General features: G+C 49.3%; 3 protein-coding genes across 4 annotated transcripts in view; 1 reads left to right on the top strand and 2 right to left on the bottom strand.

Annotated features, from left to right (window-relative positions):
- Window positions 1-12,137, top strand: part of Dnajc17 (DnaJ heat shock protein family (Hsp40) member C17) — a 36,780-nt gene extending 24,643 nt beyond the window's left edge. Inside the window, exons 2-11 of the mRNA XM_046461741.1 lie at window positions 557-626; window positions 908-966; window positions 1,191-1,278; window positions 3,535-3,620; window positions 3,846-3,942; window positions 4,432-4,475; window positions 4,900-4,977; window positions 5,551-5,631; window positions 6,081-6,191; window positions 11,945-12,137. Coding sequence (XP_046317697.1) covers window positions 557-626; window positions 908-966; window positions 1,191-1,278; window positions 3,535-3,620; window positions 3,846-3,942; window positions 4,432-4,475; window positions 4,900-4,977; window positions 5,551-5,631; window positions 6,081-6,191; window positions 11,945-12,064 — 834 coding nt within the window. The 3' untranslated portion in view covers window positions 12,065-12,137. The remainder of the gene's footprint in view (window positions 1-556; window positions 627-907; window positions 967-1,190; window positions 1,279-3,534; window positions 3,621-3,845; window positions 3,943-4,431; window positions 4,476-4,899; window positions 4,978-5,550; window positions 5,632-6,080; window positions 6,192-11,944) is intronic.
- CUNH15orf62 (chromosome unknown C15orf62 homolog) lies at window positions 7,553-11,949 on the bottom strand. Of its 2 annotated transcripts, none has more exons than XM_046461743.2 (2): window positions 9,782-11,949; window positions 7,553-9,549 (listed from the first exon to the last, which is right to left on the bottom strand). In XM_046461743.2, the coding sequence occupies exon 2, from the start codon at window positions 9,461-9,463 to the stop codon at window positions 8,936-8,938; it is 528 nt and encodes a 175-aa protein (XP_046317699.1). In that variant the 5' UTR covers window positions 9,464-9,549; window positions 9,782-11,949; the 3' UTR covers window positions 7,553-8,935. The 2 variants fall into 2 exon arrangements, with proteins under 2 accessions (XP_046317699.1, XP_046317698.1); XM_046461742.2 differs by having other exon boundaries at window positions 7,553-9,546.
- A 107-nt stretch (window positions 12,138-12,244) lies between the features above and the next one.
- On the bottom strand, window positions 12,245-17,218 carry Gchfr (GTP cyclohydrolase I feedback regulator). Its single transcript, XM_046461746.2, has 3 exons — window positions 16,839-17,218; window positions 13,938-14,032; window positions 12,245-12,723 (listed from the first exon to the last, which is right to left on the bottom strand). The coding sequence occupies exons 1-3, from the start codon at window positions 16,872-16,874 to the stop codon at window positions 12,600-12,602; spliced, it is 255 nt and encodes an 84-aa protein (XP_046317702.1). The 5' UTR covers window positions 16,875-17,218; the 3' UTR covers window positions 12,245-12,599.
- Window positions 17,219-19,713: the final 2,495 nt, after the last annotated feature.

Genomic DNA, 19,713 nt, shown 5'->3' with positions numbered 1-19,713 from the left:
TGCAGGTGTGCCCCACCGTATCCAGTTTATTGTAGTGATTTAAATGGGTCTCGCTGTTGATGAAAATCTGGCTGGTTCCAGTGGGTGCCTAGTATAAACAGTGTCACAGTAAGCTTCTTGTGTATTTGTTTTGGCATATCTCTACGAGTCCAAATTCCTAGGACTGGGTCAAAGGGAAAGTACATCTTAAAATTTGGCACAATTTTCCTCCAGAAAGGTTGCCCTAGCTTCCATGCCTACCAAAATTGTGTAGAGAATAGCTGTTTGTAGGTGGTTATATAGAGACCAGAATACTGTGCTTCTGCTCCTTAGGAGACCCTTTGACATAGCAGTGGTGAGATTCAGCACTGAGCGGGAAGTAGGCCTGGCTCCTCTGCTGGCAGCAGTGGCTGGCTCCTTCCATAGCCTTTGTCTCCTCAGTTGCACATCTCCATGGTGGCTATGAAGAGGGAACCAGCAGCCTTTCTTTTAGATGGGCATGGGGTTTTTATTGTTTTATCAAGATTTCTCTGTCACTGTGAGAGGAGTGGATGACCACATCTTCTGACTCTTCTAGGTGAAGAAGGCATACAGGCAGAAGGCCCTATCCTGTCACCCAGACAAAAATCCTGATAATCCCAGAGCAGGTGAGACTCCAAGGGCATGGGAAGGAAAAGACCCAGTTAGTCACTTGGGTGTTGTCCTAAGCTCTGCTTGGGAATGTTCTGAAGTGTAGATGCTCATGGCCTGGTCTGGGCTTCACGTTAGGGCATCCAGTTAGTTGCTGATGCACTCACTCTTCCTTGCAGGTCTGCCATCTGCTGATGTTAGTTTTTCTGCCCTCCTGTGGCTAAAAAGTGTTTTTTTGAGGGAGCATATCATTGCCAAGTCTAACTTTCTTTACTCTGTTTTCTGGGTCCTTATTTAGCTGAACTCTTCCACCAGCTCTCTCAGGCCTTGGAAGTACTGACTGATGCTGCAGCCAGGGTAAGTATGTGTAAAGTTGCCATTGGTTAGAGACCACTGCTGCTTTCAGCCTTGATCCTCTGCCCTCTGCCATGGGGCACAGTCCTTGTCTAAGCCCCAGAGAGCCAGTCTCCTACTTGTTGCCCTGATGACTCTGGGCTAGGAGGCAGGGGCTAGGGAGATTGCTGGGGCTCTGTCCTTTTTTTCTGGCTGACCCACTGCTCTGTGTTCCTTTCTCCTGTCAGGCTGCATATGACAAGGTCAGAAAAGCCAAGAAGCAGGCAGCAGAGAGGACCCAGAAACTCGATGAGAAAAGGAAGAAAGTGAAGCTTGGTAGGTGACTTTGCGGTGCTGGGTGGGCCTGGAACTTCCTTGACCATTTTCATTCACTTTCTTTACTTTTCTTCCTGGAGCTTCACTTCCAGCAATGCAAAGTCTCTTAGTCCAGGTTCTGGGCAAAATTGTTCTGAGAGGTTGGGTCCTAAAGACCCCCTTAGAAATAATAGCAATTACTAAATTTACTATTAAAGTTTAGAAACTTGCTGGAGCTGGGATTTAAACCCATACAGTTATGAGTAAAATCAGTGTTCTTATTTCTCATGGTAAGTTGGGTCTTTTTTTTATTTGTTCTAGTCTCATCTCTGCCCAGAGCTTTCACTCCTGAAATGCTCCCTCAGAAGAATTCTAAGCGGTCCAGGCTAGTTGATTTTTTTTCCCCTTTCTGGGTTGGTGATCAAACTCAGGGCCTCAGGTATGCTAGGCAAGTGCTCTACTGTCTCCCACTTCTGTGCTTGCCATGAGTCAGGTTCACTCCGCGTGAACTGCACTGGCAACGAAAAGACCACACAAACCAGAAATACCTTTTTCGGGGGTCAGGGACGGCTCTGAGACCTCATGTGTCAGCTCCCATGCTAAAGGGCAAGGGGAGCAAGGAAGGCAAGAGGCAAGAGAGTGAGCGTACCCCGAAATCCTGTTTTTATTAGGGGAAAGACATTTGATAGAATATTCCACCCAAATAAGGCAACAAACAGGGGGCTGTAGCCCAGTCTCATTGGGTGATGCCCAATCCCAGAGCTGTACTTCCTTACCTGCGAAGGTAAGTCCCGCTTGCTTCGTGCTGCGTGGGATGCCAGTTCCACACCCCCATTACTCAAAGCTGAGGGGTGCGTACTCAGCTCCTGTTCAGAGCCACCCCACACTCGACCACTGAACTAAATCTCTAGCCCTGAGCTTTGTTTTTTGAACAGCTTTTATTTTGAGGTACTCTTTACATATTGTAATATTGATTCAGTTCAACTATATGATTCAATGATTTTTATTAAATTTACCAGATTTTGCCACTATGACTAAAAATCAATTTTAGAACATTTTCATCAACCCAAGAAGATTGGTTTAGACATTCTGTTCTCAGTCTTATTCCCTTCTTAGATTTTGCATATTCAGTGTTGTTGTTTTTTTTCCCCCTCTGATATTAGTATTGAATTGGGGGGGCACTCTACCACTGAACTATCTTCCATACCTTCTTTTATTGTTTTGAGACAGGGTCTTGCTAAATTGCCCAGGCTAGCCTCTAACTTGTGATCCTCCTGCCTCAAAAGGCATATTCCACTGTTTCCAGCTCCGGGTACATCCATTTCTCTACCAAAAAAAAAAAAAAAAGATGGAACGAGGCAAGGTGGCACATGCCTGTAATTCCAGCAACTTGAGAGGCTAAGACAGAAAAATCACAAGTTCAAAGCCAGCCTCAGCAATTTAGTGAGGCCCTAAGCAACTTAAAAAATGTCTCAAAAAATGAAAAGGACTGGGGATGTAGCTCAGTGGCAAATCACCCCTGGGTTCAATCCCCAGTGGGAAAAATTTATAAAAATGGGGGAGTGTATAACTCAGTGGTTGAGTACTTGCCTAGTATATGATTTTGATTTCCCAGCACTGCAAAAATAAAATAAAAAGAGATCCTATGTAAGTAAGTATGTAAAAAGGAAAGCTGTAACTTCTAGACCTGAAAGAATGGTTTGTCATGGCATCTGGCCTGACACAGGACCACAAGCAAGTTTCTCTTGAGAGGCAGGAGGGCTCCAGGATCTGAAGTATCCTCCACCAATCTGCCCATCCCTGGAAGAGCCACTTTACCAGGTCTACAAGTAAGGCTTGGTAAAGGTGATTCAAGCGGGAGGTAAGGGAGACAATGAGAAATTGAATTCAGTGGTGGGAAATGAATCAAAGCCAAGGCAAAGTCCTGGCTGTGGTGCCAAACCACATAAATAGAGGCCAGAAACTCTATCCAAAGGCATCTCTGACTCAAGGTCCTGAGCTGCTGACATAAGTGCCCACCTGTACCCTTTTCACTGCCTGGAGAGGACCAGCTCAATTGATGTAAACTGTTTTAATTCTTCCAGACCGTGGTCACTTGACTGGATCCCATACCCCTTCTGTGCTATGACTTTCTTAGTGGAAAGTAACTTGGGAGCAAATGGGCATGGTAGGAGGGGGCAGGAATTACTGTGTGGTCTTATCAGCCAGAGCTAGGGTGATCTGAGTCAGTGCAGAAACTGCAGACCAGTGATTGGGTCATTCAACCCTTGTGCCTAGACCTGGAGGCTCGGGAGCAGCAGGCCCAGGCCCGGGGGAGTGAGGAGGAGGAAGAGAGCCAGAACACCAGGACGCTAGAACAAGAGGTAAGCCTGTGGGCCATCTGCTGCAGGAGGAGTGGGGAGAGGAAGGATTTGGATGACTATTGTGGTAGGGAGGCTTGCTCTTCCCACGTTCTTCTGTGGGAGATGGGTGATTTGTTCCACCCACAGGTTGCTGAGCCCTAGCGTGCAGGTGGGACCTTTACAAGGTGAATCAACCTGAAATTGGGTCTGCACAGAATTGTTCCCCCTCCGCCCCCTGCTCTGTAGATTGCACGCCTACGAGAAGAGGGTTCCCGACAGCTGGAAGAGCAACAAAAGCTGATCCAGGAGCAGATACGTCAGGACCGTGAGCAGAGGTTGAGAGGTGAGAACACCACCCTCTCCTGTCTCTCCTTAAGGGCAGCTCCCCCTTGCCCAGAGCAAATGGCTGTGGAGGCTTCCACTTCCTAGAACCCATGGCACCGTATTCTAACATACCAGTTCTTGGGGAACGTTTTTTACTCCCCTTGGGATCTCCTGCCACATTAGTATTAGTCCCACGCAGAGGAAGGGCCCTGGGGGACTTTGCTTCAGTGGAACTATGTGGTCTTTGTCTCTGCTTCCTGCCCCCAGCAGGTGCTCCCGACTCTTCATTTGGAAAGAGTTAACAGATGACCCTTGGGAGGTAGCCAAGTAGGCCACCCTGGGGATGGGGTTGGATGATATGCAATGTCCCCACCAGGCCCTCATTAGGTAGGGTAGGGCAGATACTGCCCTTGGTCAGAAATAACCTTTTCTAGGTCCTCTGGCTTTTGGCTGCCTCACCTCTGGAAGAACCTCATATTTTATCTTCCTCTTTTCCCAATATTTCTAGGAAAGGTAGAAAGTACTGAATGCAGAGGAACTCCCAAACTAAAGGTGAGCCTGGGCGGGATCTGTGGGCTACCCCATAGCACCTAATCCTCACAAGAACAGATGGTTTATGTGGTTTTAGTGGTCCGTCAGGGATATTTGGTCTCTAAGGTCACCACCACAACTGCCACATCCTTTCCATCCTTCAGCCTCCTGGAAAGCAGGACTGCCCTCAGAGCTTGCCATGGAAGGCAGCTCTCAGACCTGATGATTGCAGGGTAGAGCATTCCCAAGCCCTCTAAAGAGAGTGACTTACAGGGTGGGAAGCATTGCTAAGGGTGAGCAGGCCACCCTGCCTCTGTTTTCACCAGGAAAACATATTTTTGGTGGTGCTTAAAAATGAGCAAGGCATCTGCTCAGACTGTCCAGCTCAGTTGTGAGTTTGGTTTTGTTCAGCCAAAGATCAATCTTTATTGATCTATCTTTTTAGCTAAAATGGAAGTGCAAGAAGGAGGATGAGTCCCAGGGTGGCTACTCCAAAGATGTCCTCCTGCATCTCTTGCAAAAGGTATACCCTGCTGACTTTCTCCCTTCCTGTCATTCAGCACATAGCTTATCCTACACCCCAGGATTTTTTATGCCCCTGAACATCTCTGCTTTTTGTTATTCTTATTTCTTGTTTAGGCTGACCATGGGACAGCCTAAAGACTTTTCTCCAATCTATGATCTTCCTATCCCTTGGGTTGCTATGTGCCCACTCCAGCCAGGTCTCTCCTTCATTACCCATCTAGCCCTTACCTTGGAAGCATGGGCTTGGCTGAGTGTGCTGGGAGAGAGGGAGGCATTTCTGGCATGAAAACCCTATCCTCATGACTGCCTTCAACTAGCTGAGGCAACTATGCCATTATTCCAGCCTCTGTCCTTAGTCCTTTGCTCATCTCCTTTGTTGTCCTTCAGTCCTGAAAAAAACTTTATTTCTTTCTCATCTCTGATCTCACTTCTCTGGGCCTCTAGCAATAAGAAGTTATCCTCATGCTAACAATGCCCTAGTGGGCCTCAGGGCAGCCCAGGCTGGTCTCTGGCACGTGCTAGGCATGGCCAGCAGCCCAGTCATGCTTACTAGACACTCTTGTCTCCACAGTATGGTGAAGTTCTCAACCTGGTGCTTTCAAGTAAGAAAGTAGGCACTGCCATAGTGGAGTTTGCAACTGTCAAGGCTGCGGTGAGTCCTGCAGGGGACTTGGGGACCACTGGTGTCCCTATCATTCTAGGACAGGGACCCACTTTTATGGGCCCTCCAAGTTGGTAATCCATACTTCCAAGTGACTGCTAGGCCATCCCAGAGCCTAGACCCCCCCAAATCCTAGGGTGAATGCTCTTTTAATTTCATGCCAGCTGGCTGCACACCCTCCACCCTGCACCCCTCCAGGATTTGAGCCCCAGAATTCCTTCCCACTCCTTCTCCTTACTCCCTCAAAGCAGAAGATTGATCCCCACCACTTTTCCCATGAGAAGGGTCAGAGTTTTAGTACACTATCATTTATGGTAGTTGAGGTTGCCATCATTGTTTGTGGGACTAGAATGCTGGTTCTGTTCTTTCTGGGGAATAGAGAGAACCAGTTTAATGGCTAACTTGATGGATGAGATGAGGACTGGGTCTCTGTTTGGCAGGAGCTGGCTGTCCAGAATGAAGTGGGCCTGGTGGATAACCCTCTGAAGATTTCCTGGTTGGAGGGACAACCCCAGGGCATGGTGGACCCCAGTCCTCCAGGACTATCAAAGGTAAAGAGCCAGGCCTCACCCAGCTGGGCCTGATCAGGGCTCAGGGACCTCTTCTTATTTGTGCTCTTCTCAGGACCTTTCCTTCCAAGTTCAGATTGGCAGAAGTAAAGTGAGACTGGGAGGTTCAATCTCACTGGAGAGCTGTCACTCACTATTGACGCCTTTTCCTCTCTGTGGTGTGGGGATCAAACCCAGGCCCTTCATATATGTACACTACACTCTACCAATGAGCAACACGCCCAGCCCAACACAGAATCCTTGGATCTTGCTTTCCTTCCACATCTGTCTTCTTCTGGGGCTCTAATCCTCACCCAGAGGGCACACAGGTTGCTTGGTTGTGGTTTGAAGCATTTGGAGCTTAGATGACCCAGTGCTACAAGGAAGTGGCTAGTGACTAGGATAGCTGTGTTCTTCCCCAGTTCGTCTGTTTTCTAAGCATCTTTGACTCCCTAGTCAGGGGCCAACTGTGAAGAAGCAGCGTCTCCTCTAAAATAACACTGGCCCTCTGCTGACCCTGGGGTGCCCCCACTTGTGGTAAAATGTACACCTTCCAACAGATGCTAGTCCAGTGCTGGCGGCTAGACCTCACGGCTCCATGAAGCCTTGTGTTTACCCCACCTCTGTGGCTCTCGTGTTTTCTAATCTAGTTGCAGTGCCTGGGTTTGTAGGCTTTCTGGGCACAACTGCCCCCACATGATGGGACAGATTGTTTTGGGGACAAGGTCTAGCAGCCTGGCTTTTACCTTTTCTGAAGTGATCTTGGTGCTTTTTTGGTGTGTCCATAGCTCCTCAATAGGTTAGCAGGAGTTCTGCTCACTTTTCTCCCTTTCTCTCTGAGGGACTAGAAATTTTATGGGTATGTCTTCCAGAATTGGACAGAGGAGGAACATGAAGTGGTCTGAGCTCAACTCAAGACCCTGATTTAAAAGAGACCTCATTGGGGCTGAGGTTGTGGCTTAGTGGTATAGTGCTTGCCTAACGTGTGAGGCCCTGGGTTCGATTCTCAGCACTGCATATAAATAAATAAAGTAAAGGTCTATTGAAATTAAAAAATATTAAAAAAAAAAGAGACCTCTTTGCCAGGTATAGTGGTACAGTCCTATAATTCCAGCGATTTGAGAGGCTGAGGTAGGAGGATCTCAAGTTGGAGGCCAGTCTCAGCAACTTAGTGAGGCCCGAAGCTACTTTAGTGAGAGCCTGTCTCAAATTAAAAAATAAAAAGAGCCAGGGATGTGACTTCGTGGTATAGCACCTCTGGGTTCAATCTCCAGTACGAGAGAGAGAGAGAGAGAGAGAGAGAGAGAGACCTCATTCCCTGCCTTTAAGTCTCAGGATTTCATAGTCCCAGGTAACTCCATAGATTGTATCAGAAAGAACTTTATTCTTATCTCTGTTACAGAGGTGCCTTTCAGCTTGGCATCTCTGCACAAAAAGAAGAAAAAAAGGAGGCCCCAGATTTGGGTTATAGAGGCAGTATGTGTCCCAGTTTCTCTCTGCCTCTCTGCCACATTTGGAAAGACCTGCAGATCAGACCACATGGTCCAGCTGAGTGCTGCTGGACTCTGGCCAGGACACAGGGCAGGGCAGTAGCTCAGCTGATGGCCTTGGCCTGGTTGGTAGCCCCATTGTCAGGTTTGGGCCAGCCAGAGCTCTCAGTCGTGGAGGATCCGGGAGTCCAGTGGTGTCCCTCCGTGGTTTAGTATCCCTCTTCTGGTCCAGCTTTCCTTTTATAGAAAGGAGATCCGCCACTATTTTTGTAGCATTTCCCAAAGTTTCCCATCACTGATTGTCCTGAAAGTTCCCACAGCACCTCTTTGCAAGCTGTACCTGTGCCTTTGGCTGGCATCTCTTGGAGTACTTCTCTGGGCAGCAGGGATTGCTCTGGGCAGCTGTTTTGGCAGGCTGAATCTCTCATGTTCTTTTATCTGCTAATGATTTGTTTGGCCTTTTTCTCATATTTTGCTCAGTATCTGTACCTACCTTTCCTGCTCTGTAGCCCCTTCTTGTCATTGCAGCCCCTGAATGCATCTCCCTTCCCCCACTCATGCCACTGAGGGTTCTAGGCTACCATTCAGCAAGCACGTCCAGTGAACCTTGGTCAAGTGATGTTAGGATTCATGCTGTGCTGTCCAGTATGGTAGTCACTAATCAAAGTGGTTGTTGAGCATTTGAAATGTGATTAATGCAAATTGAATTTGCAATTTTATTTTATTTCAATTGATTTAATTTTAAATAGCTACATGTAGTGAGTATCGACATATTGGACAAAGGCAAGCCTGTCTCCATTTTTCTCTCAGGTCTCCCCAATTTCCTTTTTAGTCTGGGTTGGATCATTTTTGACTAAACATGTCCTGTGACCTCTCTGTTGATGGTGGCTTCAGAGGAGGCTGGTTCAGGATACTGTCTGTTCTGCCTAGTCTGTGTCCTCCCACACCCTAACTCACCCCTTTGCCACCCTGTCACTTGTCTGTCCTCTGCCTGGTTCCTGTGGTTGCAGGGTGTGGCCTCTCTTTCCTGTCCTCACCAGCTTCCTCTAGGGCTCTTACTAGAAAGTGACCCTCCAACAATCCCAGCTGGTCTTTGTCCCTCCACTCTGGGGGGACTTGAAGGTATGTTGAGAACCCAGAGGGCAGGCAAAGCCCCAGTTTCGTTTTCTTTAATTCACAACTGTACTGTCCTTCCCTGGGTTCCCAGGCTCTGCCCCCCCACCCCAGTCACCCCAGCTCTGCCTACCCTCACCCTACTCAAAAGCTAGGCTCACTAGGAAATTGCTCCCTCAGCATCTGTAGGACTTCTTCAAGAAGTGAAATCCCCAAATCCACTTTGAAGGAGAAGAAGGGATCACAGAGGTCTGGAGCTGGTGTCTTCTGGAAGGTGGCAGTGTCTGAAAGGTCCTCCTCTGAGGACTGGTGGAAGGTGCTGGCCAGGGACAGCGCTGAGGGCAGGGTGGCCGAGTAGGCAGCCGTGTAGGTGGCTGGGGGCTCCAGGATGTTCGGACAGCTGGAGCTTTCTCGGTAGAGGCGTGGGGGCTTGGGTGGTGCCAGCAGAGTGGCCCGGGGCTGCTCATCCCCCCACAGGGGCAGACGCCGTCCATCTGGCCTCCCTTGAAGTTCCCGGATAACCTCTCTGTTGCTGTACTCCTCATGGTCACCACCAGCAGTGCTGGCCTGGCTAAGCACACTGCCCTGTCGCCGGAGTCGCCTCGGCCGTCCCAGAGTCAGCCGCTTGAAGAAGGAGGCATTGCGGAAGGAACCTTTTCTCCAGGTCTCCATGGGCTCTGGGGGACCAGTAGATAGTCTGGCACCTCAGAAGCCAGCAAACAGGTGTTCAAGAGCAGCTAGTGACCATTTAGTCCCTGCTGGAACAGCGAATGCCAAGAATCAGGGAGTCGGCCCTAGTGGGCTGGAAACAGGCCCTAGCTTTTTGGTCAGCATCTTGGATGGTGAGATGAGACCAGGAAGAGGGCACTTTTTGTCCAAGAAAGCAGAGAGCTGGGAGTTCCTGGTAGCAAGAGTTCCCACAGGGACAGGAGTGGCCTGGTTACTTGATAGGGCAATGGAAAAAAACCCAGAGGAAGAAACAGCACTTACAGAACCAGAGTGAGGGCAGCTCCCGTGGCGGTGGCAGAGATGAATCTTCTCAGCTGGGCGAGGGCAGCTGTGTGCTCCTTCCACAGGAGGCAGATGGGCCCCAACTCATCCTTTCATCGACTCCTGAGGGCTTTTGCACCCTTCTCTAGGCCAGTGCAGCGTTTGCCCTCTCACCAGCGGCTGCGGGACTCTGATTAGTGGCTTGGCTGTTTGTGCCAGTGTGTGGCAGTGGAGATGTGTTTTGTTTTCAGCTGACTCAGTCAGGTGGGAAGCCGGTTTCATGCTCTTAGGTAATTGCAGCATCCGCAGGCAGGGATTGGAGCAGCTGTGACCAACACCCCAGGGCAATGGGAAGCTTAAGATTCTTCTGGGGACTGGTCTGGGGGCAGCCCTGCATTATGTGTCACCATACTGCTTCCTTTCTCATCACAGCTCCACCACCCTGGCCCCAGCTTGCACACCTGGCTCCCCAGCCCCCAATGTGTCTGGGAGGAGCCAAGGGAGGTGGGCGTTAATTGAAAGGCAGGCCCGTGGAACAGCTGCTGGGGAAGGAAGAGAGACCTGTCGACCTGTTGCTGGTGTGGGTGACTCAGCCCTGGGGCCTGGTGACAGGCCCTCATTAGCAGAGCCTGCAGGAATGGGGGGAAGGAAGCAGAGGGTGTGTTAACGGGGAACAGCCCCATGCCTATAAAGGGCTCGGCTCCTCCCATGGCTGGGCCCAGGGCATGCCAAGGGTGACTCTGGGTTTTCTTGGCAGAGCAACATTAACTTGGGGAGGGGAGCGTTGCCCTTCCCATGGCCTGACATCCTGTCTGGCCGCTTAGTTTCCTACTCCTCCCTCCTGGCAGGAGGAGATCAGTTGAGGGTCAGGGTGTGCTGCTCTCTCCTTCCTCTCCTGTCCTTCCCCTCTAGCCACTGGACCTTATTTGTGACCCCTCTTCTGTGGAGGGGGCTGGGTCAAGTGCGACTGCTAGAAATTGTCAGCAGTGCCCCAGGGGTTTGGCTGGGATGGAGACTCTCCTAGGGCAGTGGGAGGGGGACAGGGCAGAATATTTCTCTGACATGACACCCCTCACTCCACACCAGCTGATCAGGGCCAGGCAGCTTAACTCCAGCCACTCCCTCCTTATCCTCGGGTCACTGACCACCATACTTTCCTCCTGGTCTATTCCATGTGAGGGCACCAGTGTGGAGAACCCCAGAACAGGGCTCTACAGCTTTCTGGCATGGATAGGACACCTCATTTGCAACCCTTTGTCTCTGTGTTAGTTTAGGTGGGCTTCACACTTCTCTAAGCAGCTAGTGGAGTACTGAATGGTCTCTCAGCTTTGGCTGCACTGAGGGAGGAAATGATCTAATTCTAATTCATATTGCAGACCTTATCAGGACCTGGGGCTGACAGCTCAGGGCTCTGCTATAGCACTGCCTCTCCACCCGCAGCCTCAACCCACTGAGGTGGTTGTTTATTATTCTTTTGGTTATTAAAATATAGCCCTCCTTAATCCCCTGTACAGTGCTAGCAAAATCATAAAAGCAGGCCACAGGCCCTGCCCTTCAGCCCTGCTGTGTATATTTAGGCAGCAAATGGTCTCGTGCTCACTTCCATAGTGGGGTTGTTTGAGGCTGTGTGGAGGGCAGGGCTCCCTTCTCCTGTGTCCTCAGCAGGAGCCTACCATAGGGAAGCCAGGCAACTGGCTGGAGGCAGCTTTGGTCTGTTCTCAGCATAGCCAGGTAGATCCCTGCACTTGGGGCAGCTTCCTTCATTGGAACTTGTGTGAGGCAGAAGCCATGGGGTAAAGGGAAGGAGTGGCAGATAAAGGCTGAGAGGAAATGGAGACAGGGCCTGGTGAGAGAATGGGGAAGTGATTCACTGGAAAGAGTGCACAGAGCTGACTGCAGATGGATGGAGCTGGTTAAAGAGAGGCTGGCAGGAGATAATGGTCTAGATGGGCCAAATGGGAGCCAGCTGAGAGGCCAGTCTAGAGCACAAAGCCAGCAACATTCTGAAGGAACATGGATGAGTAGATATTCCAGAAGGATGTTCTGAGGTCCTTCCCTTCTTGACCCTTAAAAGTGCAGCTCTGTCTAGGCCCCTTCAGTCTATAGTCTGTGGGGGCAGTGCCCTGCTGGCCCTGACCACTCCCTGTCTCCTCTGTTCTCCAGGGCTCAGTGCTGTCGGAGAGGGACTACGAGAGCCTTGTCATGATGCGCCTTCGCCAGGCAGCTGAGCGCCAACAGCTGATTGCCCAGATGCAGCAGGAGGAAGAGGGGCAGCCCACATAGCCCCCAGCTCCAAACTTCCCACCCCACAGCCCTTTCCATGTTACATGCACCAATAAACTACATTTTTTTTTAAGTCTATCTCTACTCCATCTGGGCTCTACCTCAGATGGTTGCACCCAGGCTCAGGCTCCCTTTCTGGGCAGGGATAGATCTGCAGCGACAGTAACTGCATAAGCAAAGTACAGTAGCAACCACTCATCAAAGCCATTTATTGGCTTGGACTAGCTGCTCAGGACCTGTCTGTCCAGGTCCCAGGGCATCCTCCACTGGAATGACCAGCTGCAGTGGACACCTGCCCCCAGAACCCAGCCTACTGCAAGGGTCGGCTGCAGCCAGAGGACAGCTGGGAGCACTGGGGCAAGGGGCCTGTTCCCCATTGACTGGAGCAGGATTTCAGAGGCAGTTCAGTGCTCATTGGTGCCAAACTGGAGAAGGAAACAATTTGGGAAGAGAGGCAGTCAGTGGGACAGTATGGGGGCAGGGCCCATGGCAGACCCTCCAAAGGAGGAGTGCCCCTTCTGCAATCAGGAGAAGGTCACTCCTTGTGCAGGCACCACACCAGTGTCTGGCCCACCCCTGTCATGCTCAACACCCGGAAGCCCTTGCGTTCCAGCTTGTCCAGGACTATGCGAGGAGGGTCGTTGACGTAGTACTCGTAACTGCAAAGAGACCAGAGTGGCGGCATGAGGGAACATAGACAAAGCTCTACACAAAGCTAGTATCTGCTGAGGGTCAGGCCTGACAAGGAGCTCTCTTCAAAGTGACATTTACTGGGCACTTCCTGGCTGCCGGGCTATGTGCACATTCCCATCCCCTCTTCTATGAAGCACTTTACATGTCTTAAATTTATTCCTCCTAACAACCTAACGAAGGTACTATTATTGTTCTTATTACATGTGAGAAAACCAAGAGGGGCTGACTAGTTTTCCCATTGTCATAGATAGGAGACCCAGTTAGTCTGGCAATAGCCACATGTCCCCTGAGTGCCCCACTGTTCAGGAAGAGTCACCTGCTCTTTTAGGCCTCACTCCTTGCCCAGCCTCTGGGTCGTTCCTGGTGGTCCTGCGGTCCTGGCTGTGCATGCTACTATCTGACATGGAGAATGCTTGGTTTCCCTTCTTTTAGGTTTAATTGGTGCTGAAAGGCCATGAAGCAGATAAGCGGCTTCAGCCCCAAGCTGGGCATCTCCAGGCAAATGCCTTATGGCGAAAGGATGGGGGTGGTTTTCGCATTCCTATCCTGACTGAAGGGGCTGGGATCAGTTCTCTCTCCTTCTTTGAACTGGACTCACTTTGGCAACTTTTTTTAATATTCTTGAGTCTGTGTGGCCAGGGTCCTCCCCTACTCCTGGGTAGGAAGGGTGAGGAGCAGAAAAGTGGTCTAGATGTGGTCTAAAAGTGGTTTAGATATGGAGATAGTGTGAAGGATGCCCAAAAAGTGCCCTGACAGCAGCTAAGCTGAAAGGAGGACCCAGGCATTTCTAGGGCTGAGCTTTGTCACTCACCATTCAGAAACCTTTCTTTCCTGTCTTTGCTTGATGGGATCCAGCTTAGAGCTGAGAGGTCAGGGCAAGGAACAGTCCACTCATGGAGTCCTAGACCCAGAGAATAGACTGCCCTGGGCTTCCATTCAGGATGAACTACCTTATGAAGAAAGGCCAGAGGGAAAGCTTTCTGAGCGAGCCTCTGGGGCACTGTAAAGGAGCTGGGGGGAGAGCTGTGGGCAGGACCAACCCTACAGAGGACAGAGTCCCCCGATGCAGGTAAGAGGGCCCAAGCTGGACATTGCCTTTGGACTTGGTGGCTGGGCAAAGGGAACAGGGGCAGAACTAGGGGATTCCAGATAGAAGGTACTAAGGGATGTCACTACTTACAAGTTGTTTCCCAGGACACTTCTCTTTGAGGCCCCCAGATGCTGCATCAGCTCTGGATCTGAGTGTTCATCGCCCACCATGGTGGGGCCCACCTCCTGCAAAGTAAGCCACAGTGGCTTGGCCAGCTGCTTTGGCTGCTGGTAGAGGTGGGAGGTTTCACTTTCTTCCTTCCCTGCCTGCTGCCCCTGAGCAAGCTTCAGGTAAAAGTGAATGAAGGTGGTAGTGAGGATCCTTGGAGGCTCACTATAAGCTGGGAAGGATGGAGCCCTTCAACACTCAGGCCAACAATGTGGGGCCTCCCTGACCCTTCTAAGTGGAACTGGGCATTGTGTGACTATTAATACCTTATGCCAGGCACCATCTCCCACATTTGTGTGTACTAGAATTACCTGGAAAATGAGAGAAATGAAAACACATGTCCACACAAAAATTTGTACACAGGCAGGTAAACTTCCTGAGTTAAAAAACAAATGTTTTTGAACAAATGCACACAAATATTCAGTGTTAATATCCAAAAAAGTGGAAACATCCTAAATGTCAGTCAACCTTTGAATAAACAACATGTAGTACAGTCTAACAGTGGAATCTTTTTTGGCAATAAAAAATAAGAACACACTGATGCATGCCACAATATGGATGAAACTTGAAAACATGTAAGTGAAAGAAGTCAGACCCAGGAGACCACATGGAGTGACAGAAAGTAGGTTAGTGGTTACTTAGTGCTGAGGGAGTTGGGAGAAAGGACTGGATACAGGGTTTCTTTGGGGAGAAGGGTGTTAGAAATGTTCCAAAATTGATTATAGTGATGTTTGTGCAACATTGAATATGCTAAAAGAGGCACTGAATTGTACACTTTAAACTAGTTAATTCTTTTGGTACGTGTATTTAATATCAATAAAGATGTATGTGAGTTTTTCAAATATTTTTTAGTTGTTGATGGATCTTTATTTTATTTATTTGTATGTGGTGCTGAGAATTGAACCCAGTGCCTCGCGCATGCTAGGCATGAGCGCTACCACTGAGCCACAACCCCCAACTCTTATGTGTTTTTTTAAAATATTTATTATATTTTTAGGTGTAAATTGACACAACACAATGCCTTTATTTTTATGTGGTGCTGAGGATCAAACCTGGGTCCCACCCATGCCAGGCAAGCGCTCTACCGCTGAGCCACAATCCAAGCCCCATAAGTGTTGTTTTTTTTAATACCTTTATTTTATTTACTTATTTTTATGTGGTGCTCAGGATCGAACCCAGGGCCTCACACGTGCCAGGCGAGCACTCTACTGCTGAGCCACAACCCCAGCCCCTATATGTGTATTTTTTATAGTATTGACTCACATATTAGTCAAGAGCTCTAGCATTGAGTTAAAGTTCCAGTCCCCCCAACCTTTTTTTGGTGGGGAGAGCTGGGGATTGATTCCAGGTGTGCTCTATTACTGGGCCACATTTCCCATACATTTTTAAAAAAATTTTTGAAGTTGTAGATTAGACAGAATGTCTTTATCTTATTTGTTTATTTTTATGTGGTGCCAAGGATCAAACCCAGTGCCTCACATGTGCCAGGCAAGTGCTCTACCACTGAGCCCCAGCACTCCCCAGTGCACATTTCTAATACGTTTTTATTTTATTTTAAAAAAATTTAATTGTAGTTGGACACAATATCTTTATTTTTATTTATTTGTTTTTATGTGGTGCTGAGGATCGAACCCGTGGTTCATGAGTGGGAAGCAAACATTCTACCACTGAACCACAACCCCAGCCCAACATGTTTATTTTTTGAGACAGGGTCTTGCTATAAGTTGCTGAGGCTGGTCTTGAACCTATGATCCTCAGCCATGGCCACCGTGCCTAGCTAAAAAAGACATATGAAGAAGAATCATCTGGGCTGGGGATGTGGCTCAAGTGGTAGTGCACTCGCCTGGCATGCATGAGGCCCTGGGTTTGATCCTCAGCACCACAGTGTCCACCCAATAATAATAATAAAAAAGAATCATCAGAACATTCCCCCAAACCCACAAAGAAAGACTGGAAAGGGGACCCAGGAATTCACATTTAAACAACTATGTAGGTGATCCAATAACTGCTGCCCTGGTGCACAGCAAGACCTCTACTGTTACGCGGTGAACCCACCCTCTCTTTCCTTCATCTCAAGGGAACTGGGTACCCTCTGCTTGATCGCTTGAGCCTGGGGAAGTGGGAGTGGGAAGGAAGTGGGAGTGGGAAGGGAGAGAGGAGCACCCTGTCGTCCAGCTGCAGTCCCAGTCATACTACTCTGAAGCTAAAAGGGGGCTTCCAGGGCAATCAGCACCTTCTTTTTCAAGCTTAGCAAACTGAACCAAGAGAAGGGGTCATGCCTTCTGGCTCCTGGACAGCCTTCTCCCCAACGCTACCCTAAGTGCACCTCTCCTTCCTTCTTCACAAGCAGGACGTTCTTCTTTCCCTTCAGGGCTAACTCTTCCTAAAAGGGCATAAGGGTGTAGCGTACGGGCCAGGGACTTGGCATATGGGGTTTAGCGCCTTAGCACGTCCTTTTCTTTCCCAAACCTCCTTCCACGGATTATTCCATTTCATTTCTGCAAAACGGCCCAGTATAGAGTGTTGGATGCAGCACGTGTGAGGCCAGGGCTACCTGGCACCTCCATGGACAGGGAGGACAAGCCCGCCCTGTCACGGGGACACAGGCACTCGGGCTCCTCCGCGGCCGTGGCACTCGGGGCTGGTAGAGCTTCCCGCATCCGGGGTACGGCAGAGCCCGCTTCCCCAGTTCCCACTCCTGGCAATCGCGGGGGCTTGTCGGGCAGGTTATCAAGTTCAGCCCCCGACCGCGCTACTAGGATAGAGGCAGGAAGGGGCAGCCGCGGTCTCTACCGCCGCGAGCCGCCAGGCGGTGGTACTCACCATGCGGATCTGGGTGCTGATGAGCACATAAGGCATGATGCACGCCTCACGACCAGATCCCACTCGCAGCTCTGGACACGGCGCAGAAGCCAGGCTCTTGCGTTGGGACTGCGACCCCACTGCCCCGAATCCAGTTACTCCGGCTCTGGCCACTGGCGGCGCCAATCCTCTGGTGCCGGGCCAGGGCGGCTGGCCAATCAGGGGCGGGCAGTGGTGACGCGCCCGGGGCTCGGCGGTTCTCCCTGCTCTTGCAATCCGAGCCAGGGACTTAGATCCTGGGTCCCACCAGCTGCTTCCGCCGAGCAGTCCGCCCGCGACGAACCGGGAGCGTGGTGTGGAGCGCTCCCGCGGCTGGGAGGCGGTGGTGTCTGGGCGGACTCGACTGGCTACGGCGGCCGTGGCGTCGAGAGCGCGCGTTGACCCTGCGCCCTCTTCTTAGAGCACCTCCTGGTACAGGTTCCAAAGTCCTGCGGGTCCCTGCCTCTTCCTGCGAAGCAAATGGCTCTCCAGCCCAGGCTCAAGCCCTCTCTGTCAGGGACTCTACAACAGCTTTAGTGGACCCCTTTCCCCTCTCCAAGACACGTTCTTCAGAGATTCCGTAGACGCGCGGGATGCAGGGGCAGGAGGCTTGTGACTAGCACTTAATGTCAAAGCTGAAATACCATTCGGGACACACTGCGCGGTTCTGCCTCCCGGACTATAATTCCCTACGAGTAATTCCATACAGGAACTGTGGGCTTGTGTGGGTGCCAGTCTGGAGTGACTGGGTGGAATCTGGCTCTCTTTGGGGGAGCTTCACGCATTCCTGCAGAGACGAGGCGCTTGAGCAGGAGAACACAAGGCAACATCTGGGGCAAATGAACAACATCCCCCGCACCAGCTATTGGAGGGCAAAGACTTAATAGCCAGGCATCCACGCCCTCATCTGGATGTATCAAAATCTGACAGCTCAACACTCTGCCTTGTTGTGACTGCTTCTCTAAAAAGTAAAGCAAGGACTAAGGATGTGGTTCAAGCGGTAGCGCGCTCGCCTGGCATGCGTGAGGCACTGGGTTCAATCCTCAGCACCACATAAAAGAAAATAAAGATATTGTGTCCACCTAAAACTAATATAAAAAAAGATGTTCTGTCCACCGAAAACTAAAAAAAATAATTATTAAAAAATTCTCTCTCTTAAAAAAAAAAAGTAAAGCAAAACAATAAAACCCTGTAACTTTCCCTCCTAGGCCTTGGAAACATCTGCACTTCATTTATAGGACATGCTGTCTGTCTTTAGCATTTTGATAGAAGCGAAGAGAGCTGTAAGGGAGGTAGGAAGTCTTAATCCTAAAGGGTCTTTGCTTAATTGATCTAATTTATTATTCTGCTAACAAGTGTGAGGCCCTGGGTTCAACACTCGGGCTGAACCAAGAGAAATCTTGGTTTGCGATACCTTTATTTTATTTAAATAAAAGCACCGCAAAAAAAGAAAAAAAAATATGTAATGATAAAGCCTACTTAGGGCTGGAGATGTAGCTTGCCTCACATGCACAAGGCCCTGGATTTGATTTCCCATAAGGAAAGTAAAATAAAATTGCCGGGAGTGGTGGTGAGTCTGTAATCCCATTGACACCAGAGGCTGAGGCAGTAGGATCCCAAGTTTAAGGCCAGCCTCAGCAATTTAGCAAGGCCCTAAGCGACTTAGTAAGACCCTGTCTCAAATTAAAAAAAAAAAAAAAAAAAATGAACTGGGATGTAGCTCGGTTGTAGAGTGCTTCTGGGTTCAATCCCCAATACCTACCCACCCCCACCCCACTCCCCACCCCCACTAAAAAATTCTGTAGTTGCTTGCCACACTTTGGCTAGGGGCTGCACTGCCACCTTGGGCAATTTCGCCAAGGCCACCTTTGATGCCATCTCCAAGACATACAACTATTTGACCTCCCATCTCTGGGAAGAGACTGTGTTCACCAAGTCTCCCTATCAGGAATTCAATTCACCATCTTGAGAAAACTTATACCACAATTTGTTCAGAGGACCCAGGCTCTAGCTGTGGCTACCACAGAGGGTTTTTATACAAAAATAAATAAATATAGTGAATGAAACACCTTTTAAAAAAAATTCTGTAGTCCCTACCCCTGCCCTTTAACTCCTGGACTAACAATTTAGTTAGAGGGTATAGGCATATTCATCCATAAAGGATTTTTTAAAACTGACTGAAGATGCTGAGCCTGACGACAGTGTACTCCTATAATCCCAGCTACTCAGGAAAATGAGTCAGTAGGATGGAAAGTTCAAGGCTAACCTGGGCAATTTAGTGAGACTCTGTCTCAAACAATAAAAGGGCTTGTGGGGCCTAGGGTTGTAGCTCAGTGGTGGAGCACTTGCCTAGTGTGAATGTGAGGCACAGGGTTCAATCCTCAGCACCACATAAAAATAAATAAGTAAAGGTATTGTGTCCCCCTACAACTAAAAAGATTATTAAAAAAAAAAAAAGGCTCAAGGTGTGGCTCAGTGGTGGAGTGCTGGCCTTCTATGCACGAGGCCCTGAATTCCATCCCAGTACATAAATAAATAAATAAATAAATAGTGAATATCAAGTGTTGGTGATATCTAACAACTAAACTATTTACCTTTGGGATTGCAAATTGGTGTGACTGATACAATCAAATGTGCATCTACTGTGATGCAGCCAAACATCTCTTACATAAACCTCAGAAAGTCTCTCCTGCAGCCAGTACACTTACAAGAATATCCACAGCAACACTGTAATTAGCAAAAATCTGGAAACAGCCCTTATTATCTATCACAAGCAGACTATAGTAAAAGCTTTTAGTAGATTCATACAGCAGAGACTTTTTAAATATTTATTTTTTAGTTGTAGTTGGATGTGATA

The sequence above is a fragment of the Marmota monax genome, unplaced genomic scaffold, assembly GCF_021218885.2.
Source record: "Marmota monax isolate L192 unplaced genomic scaffold, Marmota_monax_Labrador192_F-V1.1 WCK01_AAM20220418_F8-fsc00001, whole genome shotgun sequence".
Lineage (NCBI taxonomy): Eukaryota > Metazoa > Chordata > Mammalia > Rodentia > Sciuridae > Marmota > Marmota monax.
The sequence above is the reverse complement of the archived record's forward strand: the minus strand, read 5'-3'. Positions and strand labels throughout refer to the sequence as shown.

Excerpts from the sequence above, each read along its gene's own strand:
- CUNH15orf62 (XM_046461743.2), bottom strand. The coding sequence starts at position 9,463 with ATGGAGACCTGGAGAAAAGGTTCCTTCCGCAATGCCTCCTTCTTCAAG.
- Gchfr (XM_046461746.2), bottom strand. The coding sequence starts at position 16,874 with ATGCCTTATGTGCTCATCAGCACCCAGATCCGCATG. Across the intron at positions 14,033-16,838 it reads TCAGCACCCAGATCCGCATG|GAGGTGGGCCCCACCATGGT; the intron begins GTGAGTACCACC and ends CTTACTTTGCAG. Across the intron at positions 12,724-13,937 it reads AGTGTCCTGGGAAACAACTT|TTACGAGTACTACGTCAACG; the intron begins GTAAGTAGTGAC and ends GTCTCTTTGCAG.